General features: G+C 46.0%; 2 protein-coding genes across 4 annotated transcripts in view; one reads left to right on the top strand and one right to left on the bottom strand.

Moving 5' to 3' along the window:
- The window catches only part of LOC139556040 (beta/gamma crystallin domain-containing protein 1-like), a 48,642-nt gene extending 47,477 nt beyond the window's left edge, over positions 1 to 1,165 (top strand). For all 3 annotated transcript variants that reach the window (XM_071369521.1, XM_071369520.1, XM_071369522.1), the window contains one exon: positions 635 to 1,165. In XM_071369521.1, the coding sequence (XP_071225622.1) occupies positions 635 to 723 (89 nt within the window). In that variant the 3' untranslated portion in view covers positions 724 to 1,165. The remainder of the gene's footprint in view (positions 1 to 634) is intronic.
- A 77-nt stretch (positions 1,166 to 1,242) lies between these two features.
- Positions 1,243 to 15,571, bottom strand: LOC139556041 (reticulon-4-interacting protein 1 homolog, mitochondrial-like). Its single transcript, XM_071369523.1, has 9 exons — positions 14,929 to 15,571; positions 14,615 to 14,766; positions 13,824 to 13,892; positions 12,705 to 12,829; positions 10,555 to 10,603; positions 10,248 to 10,384; positions 9,185 to 9,368; positions 3,047 to 3,139; positions 1,243 to 1,796 (listed from the first exon to the last, which is right to left on the bottom strand). The coding sequence occupies exons 1-9, from the start codon at positions 15,224 to 15,226 to the stop codon at positions 1,590 to 1,592; spliced, it is 1,314 nt and encodes a 437-aa protein (XP_071225624.1). The 5' UTR covers positions 15,227 to 15,571; the 3' UTR covers positions 1,243 to 1,589.
- Positions 15,572 to 15,715: the final 144 nt, after the last annotated feature.

Raw genomic sequence — 15,715 nt, forward strand, 5'->3', positions numbered from 1 at the left:
TATTGTATTGTTCACTGGTTTCACTTCATTCAGTTCTGGGGTTTTACTTAGATTAGGTAACTTGACTAGAATAATTGTGAATTAGCAACACCTTGTGGATGGTCAGAGACGTGACAATGGGCTGCAGCTGGATTCAGTATCAAGTAGGCTTGTGACAAGTTTAGAGACAGACAGGCTGAATCTCAAATCACTCCCTTCTCCTCGCCCCTCCATTTGCGCACACCTCCGCCATATGCACAAGTGTCCCAAGGAAGGGCCTTCCAAGCGAGTTGGTAGGGACCAGGGGTGTTTTGGGATTCACCGATAGGCTTTGAAAACCCCCCTCAAATTTGCCCCTCCTTTTCCCCTTCTTTGAGGTATTCACTAATCAGTAAGTTATTAGATAAGTTAAGGCAACATCGTCTGGATAAGTTAAGGCAACGTTGTCTGGATAAGTTAAGGCAACGTTGTCTGGATAAGTTAAGGCAACGTTGTCTGGATAAGTTAAGGCAACGTTGTCTGGATAAGTTAAGGCAACGTTTCCATTGTGCTTTCACTGATCCAACCTTGGCAGATCAGTGATTGGCCCAAGGAAGGAAGGGACACATTGTATTTAAACAAGGCACAACTCAAATAATTTTGTCTGTCATTGCAGGTGGTCAACAATATGACAGAAACCAGGTGATTCTCAACGCGTTTGATCCAAACAAACCCAACCAAAGATGGACAGTGGAGATACTCTGAGGTCTTGTTTTGAGAGGGAAGAACTAGGTGGTCTCTGAGGTGCAGTATGATGAGGGGCCTCAGCACTCTATGACGCAGCTGCAGCGTGGGCCCCATACAAGCCTCAAGGACAAGATGCCTCAGGAACAGAACATTTGCTGCTGGAAGAGAAGCTTATATACAGTATAATCTTTCCTCTGCGATCAACATGGAAAATATATCAAATTTCCTGGATAATCTATAATATCGCATTACTTCTTCACGAACAAACAGGGACAAAACAATAGTATTCATTACTACATTATGGGAAAATGGACTCAGACTAAACTTGAAATACTTTACCTACCCTTTAATATCTGATAATATACGAGTTTGACATTGTTGATGAATATGTATTTTTTTGACATCTTATTCCCTTCTGCCATTGATGTCCTTATGTAAATAAATATGTGATGTGATTATATTTTGTTATCTAGAATATTTGGAATAACAAATTGCCTAACAAAACATGTCATAAAAGTATGAATCAATTGCGCAGGCCAAAATGTATATATTTTACTTTTCCGTAATGAATTCTCAACACACAAGACAAACCATAAGATAAATAAATGTTGCCTTTCTCAAACAAGCAGTTTATCTGCAAAAGCGCAAACCAAACAGTGTTTTGCAGTAGAGCTCAAGAGTTCAGCGTTCTACAGGATGGACATGGACAAACCATATTCAGGGTCATGTCCATTAGGAAAATGTAAGAAAACTGACTGAAACAGGGTGGGACTATCTGGACTGGACCAAAAAACAAAAATGTTTTAAGTTGTCCGTTGCAAAGCGTTTAAAAAAACAGTTGCGTGCCTTAGTGACCCAATGCTTAGTGTTGACATCACAGCGGTTTAGCTCTTTGGCGCTGCTTGCCTGACTTCCTCCCTGACTTGCTCTGGGGTGTCACTAGTCTCCCCCTCCTCTTCAGTCACTCCGGTCCCCTCTTCCTCTTGGGCAACGGTGACCACAGTCTTCCCCCTGGCGTGACCCCCCTCTACTTTCTGGAAGGCCAGGGGCACCTGGGAGAACGGGAACGTGGCCTCCACCACTGGAAGGATCTAAGGAATGACAACACAGTGTCTGTACACACATGAACAGTAAAAACACAATCCACCAATGAACCACCACCTCAAGAAAATGCCCTAGGACTACATGTGTAACTAGAACCAAGAAAATGCCCTAGGACTACATGTGTAACTAGAACCAATAAAATGCCCTAGGACTACATGTGTAACTAGAACCAATAAAATGACTTGCTTGTTTTTGCAGCGAGCTGTGTGTATGGACCTCAACCAACCAAACTAATACATACTGCAGGAGAACTCTAAACACATTAGTAATCTATGAATACATTCAACCACCCATGCGCAAATAATCTCCAAATGAATGCACAAGCGTCAACAACAACAACAAAAACAAGGGAGGGGCTAGTGTTAAAAATGTGATGAGGAAAGACAATCCTGTGCCCCCCTCCCACCACCCAACATGTTATTCTCGTCTGTGTCTCGTCATTAACAATGAATGGACCGGCGTCACAGTGAGAGACTGTGGAGATATATATTTTTAACGTTTCATTAGAAAACTTAGTGAGTCACAAATATGTAAAATGGAGGTCACAAATGTAATCTGTGGAGTAACAAATGTTGTCAAATGTCATTCACAAAAGCATATTTGACCACTTGTGTTTGCAAAGAAAGAAATATGTTTGTAAAATGTTCTGTTTTAACCAGAAAAAACCTGTCTTGCATTTATTTGTTATTTATTTTTGTTGATGACTCATTTGCTTTTGGATCATGACATATGTTCGTGGACCTATATGGGCATATTTACAGTCTGATATTTAAAAGTTGCATCTTCTGTTTGTGACTCACAACTAATATATTTGAAACATTTTGATAGAAATCTATCTCCATACTGACAGGGATTGGGGTGTGTGTGTGTGATGTATGTCTGTGTGAATGGATTCCTGCCACCAGCACAGCACCCCCGCTCCCCAAAATGCCATGCTGTCCCTATAATCCCTGGGACAAAGGGGTATGGATTACACCCGTGACTGGGGGGGGGGGGGGGGGGCACTTTAGCAAATGGCTGCTCAGCACTGTTGGAAACCCATTCACTGTTCAAATCTGACTCATAGCCAACCACACACCGACACAGGGGAATGCCCACACACAAAGACAGAGGGACTCTGAATATAGGACAATGCTTGGAATCTGTGGCATGTATAGACCCACCTACCTGGCTAATTTCCATCTTTAGAAATGAGTTACTGTAGGATGTTATAGACTAGAGAATGCAGTAGCAGTACCTTTCCGGCATCCACCAGCTGGCTGACCTCGTCCAGCGCCGGGCCGTCTGGAGCATAGAACCCCCAGCGGTAGAACACTCCGTTACACATGTTCTGAGAGGGAAAGATCTGAACGTCAAGATACTATCCGACTTCAATTCAATACATCTTTATTGTCCCCAAAGGCCATAAACATACAGAAAACCGACCAGGGACTAAATATGAACAGCAAGCACAAACGCTGGTGAAATGATCTTGATAATGACTGTTTGGTAGCACAGTGTACTGCACTGTACACACCCTATACAACACTGCATAGTCACATAATAATGCTAAGTTAACACGTGGTGGCATTATCCTATGTGTCTCCAGAAATAAGTGAATGTGCTAGCCTGGTCCCAGGTCTGTACTATTATGTCAACACCTTGTTATGCCCAACATGTCAAGTCAGTGTCATGACAAGGATATGACATGATCATGGCACAAACTGATCTCGGAACAGGCTATGAAAGTGCCACTTGTGTTCGTGACTAGTAAGGCTACGTTGGCCCACTAGAGGTCCCCATTTGGCTGTGCTCTCTCAGGTACTGTGTCCAGCTCCAGCCCTAGTCTGTCTGTCCTGTGTGACTCATGCTTTAGCCCCGCAGTCGCCCGATATGGCCAGCCAGCTGCTCACCCAGACAATAGGGTCCTGAGCCAGAGGCTTGGCAGGAAACATACAGACACACACACAAACATACACATACAGGCATTTAGTGATTTAACTGCCTAAAAACTGCCGTTTCAGCAGCCCCCCACCCCCGTGTGTATAACTCAGACAGTCAGACAGTCTAGTGACTATTATAACTCACTGCCAGAGTAATTGTCCTTGCCTACCAGGCTTGTGTTGTTCGGGAGGACTACATAGCAAAGTCCCCTAAGCAGTAATCTGTCGTGGGCAGACTACTTAAACATGAATGGTGCCATAGATCAGTCTTTATACTATGGGCACTTATAGCAAACAAACAGCAATAGTTCCAGTGCTTAAGCTTATTTGGACCAATCACGATTTCACAGGTGTTCGTATCTTTTGAATTTCGGAAGGGGACATTCGGCCCATAGACTTGCCCGCAAAGAGAGAGGGTGGAGCTCCTCGTTCTAACATCTCTTCATCTCTTTTAACATGTCTGGACCCTGAACTTAATCTAGCAGCTGACCAATTACGCAAAACTTTAGTTCTGGGTTAACCAAGATTACCTAAGAATCAGCTCCACCCTGTTCCAAACCATCCATCCATTTAGTTCAGCTCCACCCTGTTCCAAACCATCCATCCATTTAGTTCTGCTCCACCCTGTTCCAAACCATCCATCCATTTAGTTAATCTCCACCCTGTTCCAAACCATCCATCCATTTAGTTAATCTCCACCCTGTTCCAAACCATCCATCCATTTAGTTAATCTCCACCCTGTTCCAAACCATCCATCCATTTAGTTAATCTCCACCCTGTTCCTGAGCATCCATCCATTTAGTTCATCTCCACCCTGTTGGTAACCATCCATCCATTTAGTTCATCTCCACCCTGTTCCAGAGCATCCATCCATTTAGTTCATCTCCACCCTGTTCCAGAGCATCCATCCATTTAGTTCATCTCCACCCTGTTCCAGAGCATCCATCCATTTAGTTCAGCTCCACCCTGTTCCAGAGCATCCATCCATTTAGTTAATCTCCACCCTGTTCCAGAGTATCCATCCATTTAGTTCAGCTCCACCCTGTTCCAGAGCATCCATCCATTTAGTTCATCTCCACCCTGTTCCAGAGCATCCATCCATTTAGTTCAGCTCCACCCTGTTCCAAACCATCCATCTATTTAGTTCAGCTCCACCCTGTTGGTAACCATCCATCCATTTAGTTCAGCTCCACCCTGTTCCAGACCATCCATCCATTTAGTTCAGCTCCACCCTGTTCCAGAGCATCCATCCATTTAGTTCAGCTCCACCCTGTTCCAGACCATCCATCCATTTAGTTCAGCTCCACCCTATTCCAGACCATCCATCCATTTAGTTCATCTCCACCCTGTTCCAGAGCATCCATCCATTTAGTTCATCTCCACCCTGTTCCAGAGCATCCATCCATTTAGTTCAGCTCCACCCTGTTCCAGACCATCCATCCATTTAGTTCAGCTCCACCCTGTTCCAGACCATCCATCCATTTAGTTCTGCTCCACCCTGTTCCAGACCATCCATCCATTTAGTTCAGCTCCACCCTGTTCCAAACTATCCATCCATTTAGTTCAGCTCCACCCTGTTCCAGAGCATCCATCCATTTAGTTCAGCTCCACCCTGTTCCAAACCATCCATCCATTTAGTTCAGCTCCACCCTGTTCCAAACCATCCATCCATTTAGTCCAGCTCCCCCCTGTTCCAGAGCATCCATCCATTTAGTTCAGCTCCACCCTGTTCCAGACCATCCATCCATTTAGTTCAGCTCCACCCTGTTCCAAACCATCCATCCATTTAGTTCAGCTCCACCCTGTTCCAAACCATCCATCCATTTAGTTCAGCTCCACCCTGTTCCAGACCATCCATCCATTTAGTTCATCTCCACCCTGTTCCAGAGCATCCATCCATTTAGTTCAGCTCCACCCTGTTCCAGACCATCCATCCATTTAGTTCAGCTCCACCCTGTTCCAGACCATCCATCCAGTTCAGCTCCACCCTGTTCCAGACCATCCATCCATTTAGTTCAGCTCCACCCTGTTGGTAACCATCCATCCATTTAGTTCAGCTCCACCCTGTTCCAGACCATCCATCCGTTTAGTTCAGCTTCACCCTGTTCCAAACCATCCATCCATTTAGTTCAGCTTCACCACACCCAGGCTATTACACATGAACTCCAAACAGCCCAGCTGCATGTAATACACACACACACTCACAGAGAGAGACACACTCACACACACACAGAGAGCGACACACACACACACACAGAGAGAGACACACACACACACTCACTCACAGAGAGACACACACACTCACGCTCACAGAGAGACACACACACACACACTCACAGAGAGACACACACACACTCACAGAGACATACACACACACTCACAGAGACATACACACACACTCACAGAGACATACACACACACACTCACAGAGACACTCATATAGAAAGAGAGACAAACACACAAAGAGAGAGAGACACACACGCAAACGGGTGGATTCCTCCTGTGTAATTTCTTCCTCATGAAATCGTTTAGAACAGGTTATTTGCACTGATTAAGCACAAACCATATTGAAGTTAGGTCCAGGCCATATGGCCTAAAACTCATATCTCTATTTTTTTTTCAGAATATATAGTATAAGTTAAAAGTTTGGACACACCTACTCATTCAAGGGATTTTCTTTATTTTTACTATTTTCTACATTGTAGAATAATAGAGAAGACGTCAAAACTATATGGAATAATGTAGTAACCAAAAAAAGTGTTCAACAAATCAAAATACATTTTATATTTGAGATTCTTCAAAGTAGCCACCCTTTGCCTTGATGACAGCTTTGCACACTCTTGGCATTCTCTCAACCAGCTTCAACTGGAATGCTTTTCCAACAGTCTTGAAGGAGTTCCCACATATGCTGAGCACTTGTTGGCTGCTTTTCCTTCACTCTGCGGTCCAACTCATCCCAAACCATCTCAATTGGGTTGAGGTCACATGATTGTGGAGGCCAGGTCATCCGATGCAGCACTCCAATACTCTCCTTCTTGTCCAAATAGCCCTTACACAGCCTGGAGGTGTGTTGGGTCATTGTCCTGTTGAAAAACAAATGATAGTCCCACTAAGCACAAACCAGATGGGATGGCGTATCGCTGCAGAATGCTGTGGTAGCCATGCTGTTAAGTGTGCCTTGAATTCTAAATAAATCACTGACAGCGTCACCAGCAAAGCACCCCCACACCATAATACCTCCTCCTCCATGCTTCACAGTGGGAACCACACATGCAGAGATAATCCGTTCACCTACTCTGCGTCTCACAAAGACACGGCGGTGGGAACCCAAAAATCTCTCATTTGGACTCATCAGACCAAAAGGACAGATTTCCACTGGTCTAATGTCCATTGCTTGTGTTTCTTGGTCCAAGCAAGTCTCTTCTTATTATTGGTGTCCTTTAGTAGTGGTTTCTTTGCAGCAATTCAACCATGAAGGCCTGATTCACGCAGTCTCCTCTGAACAGTTGACGTTGAGATGCGTCTGTTACTTTATTATTTTTGCGACTGCACTTGAAATTTTCCAGATTGACTGACCTTCATGTCTTAAAGTAATGATGGACTGTCGTTTCTCTTTGCTTATTTGAGCTGTTCTTGCCATAATATGGACTTGGTCTTTCACCAAATAGGTCTATCTTCTGTATACCACCCCTACCTTGTCACAACACAACTGATTGGCTCAAACACATTAAGAAGGAAAGAAATTCCACAAATGAACTTTTAACAAGGCACACCTGTTAATTGAAATGGATTCCAAGTGACTACCTCATGAAACTGGTTGAGAGAATGCCAAGAGTGTGCAAAGTTGTTATCAAGGAAATGGGTGGCTACTTTGAAGAATCTCAAATATAAAATATATTTATTTAATAGTTTTGATGTCTTCACTATTATTCTACATTGTAGAAAATAGTAAAAATAAAGAAAAACCCTGGAATGAGTCGGTGTGTCCAAACTTTTGACTGGTACTGCATTTCTCGATTTTTTTAAATGTTTTTTCTAAATAAGCTTTGTTGTAAAATTAAAGGTCAAATCCACTGCATTAAAAACAGTCAGCGATTATTTAATGAATTCAGGGCTTGTGTAATCATACCGAGGCTGAATATATTCCTTCCACAACCATAAGACCCACTTGTAATTTAATTATTTTATCAAAATAGTTGTACCTGGGTTTTTTTTGTTGCTATAATCACTGATCTGGCTTTCAGGTTTGTCTATAAAAATGACCAGAACCATGCATAATGCACATTCACTAATAATGTAGCAGGTATTCTAGAAAATGAACACCGGTCTCAATCTCTCAAGCACAAGCCCACGGGCTAGTGAGTAGCCAGCTAATATTTCTATTTCTAGTTCAGCCAACTTGGATCTAGGTATAATTTCACTAGCTCTGGATTCAGCTAACAAGGTAGAACAGTTGAATTGTACACACCCTTCTGTCTGTCTCCAACTGTTTGAACAGCATGCTAGCCTGTCCACGTGTTGAAATCAAGTGACCTACCTTATTTCTGAGGAGTTGAGACATAAACAGCGTTTCATTAGAAAGGTTAATTTCTCCTCTATTACAGTATAATCATTTCTCCATGTGTTGTGGTGTCCACATGACCCATTCTGTTGGACCAAACCTCAAATGCAAATAGAGAGTTGAAACCGTTTGTCAGAGAAGAAGTGATGTCTCATCTTTTTTGTTGTGTGTGGTAGGGGCTTGGGAGAAAGAGGCGAAGCGAGAGGTGCCACTCTCGCCAAAATATGTCCGGAATAAGCCCAATGCATTTTTATGAACTTAAGCATTACGTCTGCTTTGCCGCCTTTGGGACAACGACTCCCATTGTTAAGGCGGAGACATGAGCATCTAGTCATTATATACAGATCTCTGGTGTAAATGGGAAGGTGCACAGCACAGAAGGAGCGAACGAGACCAAAATGAGAACAAGCAGACAAACGCTCATAAAAACATAAATATAAGTCATACAGGCCATGGTTGAATCAGTCACATGGTGCCAACTACCCCACCCTGGCCAAACTAAGGGGTTTCACTTATCCATTTTTCACACTATTGTAAAGCATTGGCACAGATTTAATTTTTTACATTGTCTTTTCCAGCATGGTTCTAGCAACTATGTTTGATGTGTAACCCCCACCCTGACAGAGGGGCGTGGTCGGTTGGTTTAGTCAAGTTACAATAAAGGCTTTTTAAAACTTTGACATGAGAGTGCATTGATATTTTAGGAAGTTTTCCCATGCGTATGTAACGGAGGTGAATCGGACTCAAGCTCTCGTGATGAGGTAGCCCTACCAGCGACTTGGTCTAATGGTTAAGACGTTTGTTTCCCGAGCATAAGACCGGAGTTCAGAGCTCATCCGTGACACGTATGCATTGTTCACACTGCCGGCATCAACTTATTTTGCTAGCTTACCGTGATGACCTTCTGGTGCAGGTTGAGTCCTGAGTGGACGGCTCCCTCCAGCAAGCCCATGGAGTCGATGTTAAGCAGGAAGGGGGTGACCAGGGTCACGTATTTGGCCCCTGACCAGGACTTTAGCAGGCCCAGGGCCCACTGCTCCGAGTCCCCACCCACATTGTCCAGAATCATGTCGAACCTGAGGGGGAACACAGGGAGACAGTGGTTATAGTGAAAAAGTCTAACACACCATCATGCCAACCTGAGACTCTGTATTGACTCGGGTACTTTCTTTCACTTTGTTCAGTCCAGCACGGTTCCAACTAAGATGAAGGATGTGTAACCAGGTCAGCGCAGTAGAGTTCTGCTTGATTCACTAGTGTAAACATGGTAAGAGAGAGGAAGAGAAAGAAAGAGCGAGAGAGAAAGAGAGAATCCGATCCACAACAACACAACACTCAAGATGGTCTTAAGTACTATACCTTCATGCTATTCAATAGACAAATATAGAAGTCAACCTGAAGATAAACTGAGATGTCTAGCCAAGCCTAAGGGATTGAAGTGTGTCTTCACTCAGGACCACTGAGACAAGGTTAACAGGGTTTATTCTGATCAACCCACCAACCCCCCCCCCCCCCCCCCCCCAATGGAGAGCATTTAGTTTCCCACTCTAGTCCTTGAGCCAGGTTGCCATGGAAACCAGGAAGTGAATCAGTGAGCAGGTATGCCAAATCAACCTTGCTCAGCTGCGTGGGTGGGTAATGTTGTTTATGACGTTGGCCAGGGAGAGAGTCGGTGGGGAAAGTGGTATTCGAGTGGGAACGTGACTGTATGTCATTAGATTGGACCTTGGCAGCTAGCTACTCTCATGATGTCTCAGAAATATGTTAGATCAGATCTAGAGGAGAATCTCAATGGATAAAATAGGGTTTATTTAAGATACATGATCTCTTTGAGGCACTCATTATCTTCTAGTGTTGTGGCCCTGTCTCAGTCGAGACATCACAGGGTTGTAAAAAGTGTTTTAAACATTCCTTGATACACGCACTTTTACATTATTCCAACTAATAAAACCCACTTTTCCAGCAGTCCCAGCTCCGTGGCCACATCTCCCGCCGTGTAGTCCACCACTTCATCCGCCCCCAGACCCCTCACCAGTCCCTCGGCATTGTGGGAGCAGGTCACTGTCACGTGGGCACCCCAGGCCTTCAGCAGCTACAGAGGAAACAGACACTTAGTGAGAGAGACACCTCTCTGTGTGGGTGTGTGTTGATGTGTGTATACTCTTTATGATTGCACAAGGTCAACCAACCACTGGTGCTGGTGTGAGGTGAGTCTTTAGTGTTGGTGCTATGAGCTGCTGGTCAGATCTGAAAGGTCCTTACCTGGATGGAGAACGTTCCAACACCACCTGAGGCTCCGGTGATAAGAACTCTGAGAGAGAGAGGAGAGAAGGGGGGGCAGAGGGAGAGAGAAGGGGAAAGAGAGAGACAGGGTGGGGGAGAGAGAGAGAGAGACAGGGTGGGGGAGAGAGAGAGAGAGACAGGGTGGGGGAGAGAGAGAGAGACAGGGTGGGGGAGAGAGAGAGAGACAGGGTGGGGGAAAGAGAGAGAGAGACAGGGTGGGGGAGAGAGAGAGAGAGAGACAGGGTGGGGGAGAGAGAGAGAGAGAGACAGGGTGGGGGAAAGAGAGAGAGAGACAGGGTGGGGGAGAGAGAGAGAGAGAGACAGGGTGGGGGAGAGAGAGAGAGAGAGACAGGGTGGGGGAGAGAGAGAGAGAGACAGGGTGGGGGAGAGAGAGAGAGAGAGACAGGGTGGGGGGGAGAGAGAGAGAGAGACAGGGTGGGGGGGAGAGAGAGAGAGGAGAGAAGGGGGGCAGAGGGAGAGAAGGGGGGGCAGAGGGAGAGAGAGAGAGGGGGAAAGAGAGAGACAGGGTGGGGGAGAGAGAGAGAGAGACAGGGTGGGGGAGAGAGAGAGAGAGACAGGGTGGGGGAGAGAGAGAGAGACAGGGTGGGGGAAAGAGAGAGACAGGGTGGGGGAGAGAGAGAGAGACAGGGTGGGGGAAAGAGAGAGACAGGGTGGAGGAGAGAGAGACAGGGTGGGGGAGAGAGAGAGAGAGACAGGGTGGGGGAGAGAGAGACAGGGTGGGGGAGAGAGAGACAGGGTGGGGGAAAGAGAGACAGGGTGGGGGAGAGAGAGAGAGACAGGGTGGGGGAGAGAGAGAGAGAGACAGGGTGGGGGAAAGAGAGAGAGAGACAGGGTGGGGGAGAGAGAGAGAGACAGGGTGGGGGAGAGAGAGAGAGACAGGGTGGGGGAGAGAGAGAGAGACAGGGTGGGGGAGAGAGAGACAGGGTGGGGGAAAGAGAGACAGGGTGGGGGAGAGAGAGAGAGACAGGGTGGGGGAGAGAGAGACAGGGTGGGGGAAAGAGAGAGAGAGACAGGGTGGGGGAGAGAGAGAGAGACAGGGTGGGGGAGAGAGAGAGAGACAGGGTGGGGGAGAGAGAGAGAGACAGGGTGGGGGAAGAGAGAGACAGGGTGGGGGAAAGAGAGAGAGAGACAGGGTGGGGGAGAGAGAGAGAGACAGGGTGGGGGAGAGAGAGAGAGACAGGGTGGGGGAGAGAGAGACAGGGTGGGGGAAAGAGAGACAGGGTGGGGGAGAGAGAGAGAGACAGGGTGGGGGAGAGAGAGACAGGGTGGGGGAAAGAGAGAGAGAGACAGGGTGGGGGAGAGAGAGAGAGACAGGGTGGGGGAGAGAGAGAGAGACAGGGTGGGGGAGAGAGAGAGAGACAGGGTGGGGGAGAGAGAGACAGGGTGGGGGAAAGAGAGAGAGAGACAGGGTGGGGGAGAGAGAGAGAGACAGGGTGGGGGAGAGAGAGAGAGACAGGGTGGGGGAGAGAGAGAGAGACAGGGTGGGGGAAAGAGAGAGAGAGACAGGGTGGGGGAGAGAGAGAGAGACAGGGTGGGGGAGAGAGAGAGAGACAGGGTGGGGGAGAGAGAGAGAGAGACAGGGTGGGGGAGAGAGAGAGAGAGACAGGGTGGGGAGAGAGAGAGAGACAGGGTGGGGAGAGAGAGAGAGAGACAGGGTGGGGGAGAGAGAGAGAGAGACAGGGTGGGGGAGAGAGAGAGAGACAGGGTGGGGGAAAGAGAGAGACAGGGTGGAGGAGAGAGAGAGAGCAGGGTGGGGGAGAGAGAGAGAGAGATCAGACATGAGGTCAGGATTCAAAGAGAGAAGATGATCCATCTATGTTCAGTGTAAAACATATATCAGACATAGTATCGCTGGCTGATTAGCCGAGACCCAGAGTGAGCATCATGCAGCAGGGATGTCATCCTGCGTGACACTTAAAGTAAAGATACTCTTGCTCAAACCAAGACCATGGGTTCTGGTATAGTGATTAGTTAGAATGCTGCTTCAGAAGTGCAAAGTGTTGGTCTAGGGTTTGTGGCCAGAGTGGAACAGGGTAGGGACCTACTGTCACAGAGCAGGAGTCTGGGAGATGGCCAATTTGGTCATGTATGGATGTGTGTGTACTTGCCGTTTGTTAGTGCAGTGGTTTCTGCACAGGCCGCCCGCGTTGACCAGGGCAGACAGGGCCGTGGCAGCCACGTAGGGGATGGACGCCGCCTCCTTGTGACTCAGCGACCTTGGTTTGTGGGAGACCTGAGGTGGGAGGGCACACAAATACAATTTTTGTTATTCATACAAGAACACACACACACAAACACACACACACACACACACACACAGGGTAACTACTAGAAGGACATACAGTAGGCACAAACTCTCTCACACATCTGTACGTGCTTAACCGTTACTCTTCCCTCCCTTTACCCTTTCTTTTGTTTCAGGCAACGATGGGAAAGCGGAACGACTGGAGTTGCTGCGAGGACAGGACAACAGGACAGGACAACAGGACAGGACAACAGGACAGCAGGACAGGACAACAGGACAGGACAACAGGACAACAGGACAACAGGACAACAGGACAACAGGACAGGACAACAGGACAGGACAACAGGACAACAGGACAGGACAACAGGACAACAGGACAGGACAACAGGACAGGACAACAGGACAGGACAACAGGACAGGAAAACAGGACAGGACAACAGGACAGGACAGCAGGACACCAGGATAGCATGCTGAGAAGTGCCAAACAAATGATGCACCACACAACTCAGTTTGTCTGGCTAGCCTAATTGCTGCTTTCACTGGCTCATGGAACCAGTTGTACTGGGAGTCTTAATTAATTATGCACACTTCATTGCAATATGATTAAATGATTACATAATAATAGACTTGCACCTCATCCAAGTTTGTTTTACACGTTTTCTCAGTTGAAGCAAGGGTTCGTAGAAAGCGATGCCCCCTGGTACTTCCATTTGTTTGAAAACAGAGCCATTAAAATAAGCTAATAGTCTCCTCTATAACAGAGCCATTCAAATCTGAAAGAAGCCAATGTTCTTTTCTATTCAGCAGACGACTGAACACCAAGAGGGTGGTCTGTCTTACAAAGACTAAGATATATTTCGTGAAACAATTCAGTTTCTACACGTATAATGGGATAACACAATGAATGAAAACCTGTTTGGAAAACAATTCATAATAACAACAATGTCATTGCATGTAGCATACACAGTCATAGTAGAATTACCTCATACTCTGTCAGATTCACCATCTCTGCTAGGCTGCCCTGCTTCCATGGAGGAATGGCCGCCCACACCTGTGAAGAAAAAAAAAAAACACAAAACACACAACAACAAAAAACACACAAAATAATATATATATATTATTTCAAACATTTTATATTTTCAACACATCAGTTATTTACAATAACAACGTAATGCACAAAACAACGCCGAAGTCCTCGAAAAACTAAATCAAACTTGTTACAATAAGCAGACAGGCAACAACCAGACAGGTGGAACGTTTGGACTAGATGAGTTTCTGCACACCACCTGCAGCCCGGCGGAGGCTCAGCAGAGGAGGCAGCCCAGACGGGCCACCGCTGAGGGGGCCAGCCAAGCCACAACCACTCGGGATGGAAAAATACATTCTAAGGGTATCTCTATGTAATCCTACTTGATAAACAAGGTATCAGATAATGAGTGTGACAAGTGTAGAAGAAAAAACAACACCCATTTCATTCCTGCCAACAATACAAATAATTTACCAGTAGGTAAAAAGTACGGCCAGGTCCATTTTCATTCGATCAGCAAAACGGCTGTTCTCTTGAATGTCACAGGAAGGCACTGTGCATGCCATCCCGACTCAGCATGGTTGTGTTCAGTAAACACCAAATGAAGGAACCCGAGTAAAACTGGAGAGACAACTTGGACTTGTTCAATAACAAATGTCCATTTTCATTTTCCGTTGCAAAACGTTTTGCTACGGTCGGCCCTAACGACTGTTACTAGGCCACATCAGAGCTGCTCAACTACGTACCTCATCTCCTGGTTTGAAATGGGTCACTCCCGACCCACAATCCACCACCACGCCAGAGACATCCCGACCCAGTATGATGGGAAACTCGCCTCCGTTCTGACCCAAAGACACCGGGTCCCGTCTCAGCTTCAGAAGATTTGACCCATACCCACCTGAGAAATATAAACAGACAGATTACTAAAACAATTGTGATAAAGATGCAAAATTATTCCCATGACCGCTAATGCACTGCAACTGACTGAAGTCCCATAATCTTGGTTTATAAGGAAATATGACCATGAGCATATTGATATTATAGATTTATAGATACTTACTCCTCATGGATATGTCGAGAGGGTTGAGGCTTGCAGCGTGGACCTGGATTAAGACCTCACTTGCTGAGTTGACACTGGGAGCTGTTGCATCTTCAGTGAACCGCAGTACCCCATTGTTGCCATACTCGTCAATCACCCAAGCTGGCATCCTGGACCGCAATCTCGAAGAGGAACCGAGATTTCTTCGAAGGGAGCATATGATGTTCCCAGAACTAGCCATCTTTGTAGTTAAAGCAAGTGCTCTTGCATGGGACAAAAATAGCTGCCTGCAGCACGCTGTGACTTTGACAGAGCCCATATCGAATGTTATTATCCACCTCCTGAAATGTCTATCAAATCAACTGTGTAGAAAAGTATAAATGGCTTCATGCACTGTCTAATGTAAGGGCTACATGTCAATAGTACGATAATTATGAATGTCAGCGTTGAGGTGACATGTAGTTATTCATTAAACATACACGCTCATAGAAATACCTTAAAGGTTTAATGAATTACCCGAAATGATGCATGAACGAAAATCACAAAATATCTCTATCTTGATGACTAAAATCAATAAGTTAAATGACGTGCCCCTGGTACATAACTTACACAACATTCGCTTCCTACTCTGCGCTCTCAGTTACCGCTGACCTCATTCTTCTTCGTGTAGTTTTTCGGCAGATTATATGCTTTGTCGTGTATTGCTGCCGTTAACAGGTCGGAGTGTGAATTGCACATTTCCTTCACAGAGCCGAAAAGTAACTATACATTTAGTATGCAAAGAGGGAAATAAGAAGAAAAAGAAGTG

This window comes from Salvelinus alpinus, chromosome 27, assembly GCF_045679555.1.
Source record: "Salvelinus alpinus chromosome 27, SLU_Salpinus.1, whole genome shotgun sequence".
Classification (NCBI taxonomy): Eukaryota; Metazoa; Chordata; class Actinopteri; order Salmoniformes; family Salmonidae; genus Salvelinus; species Salvelinus alpinus.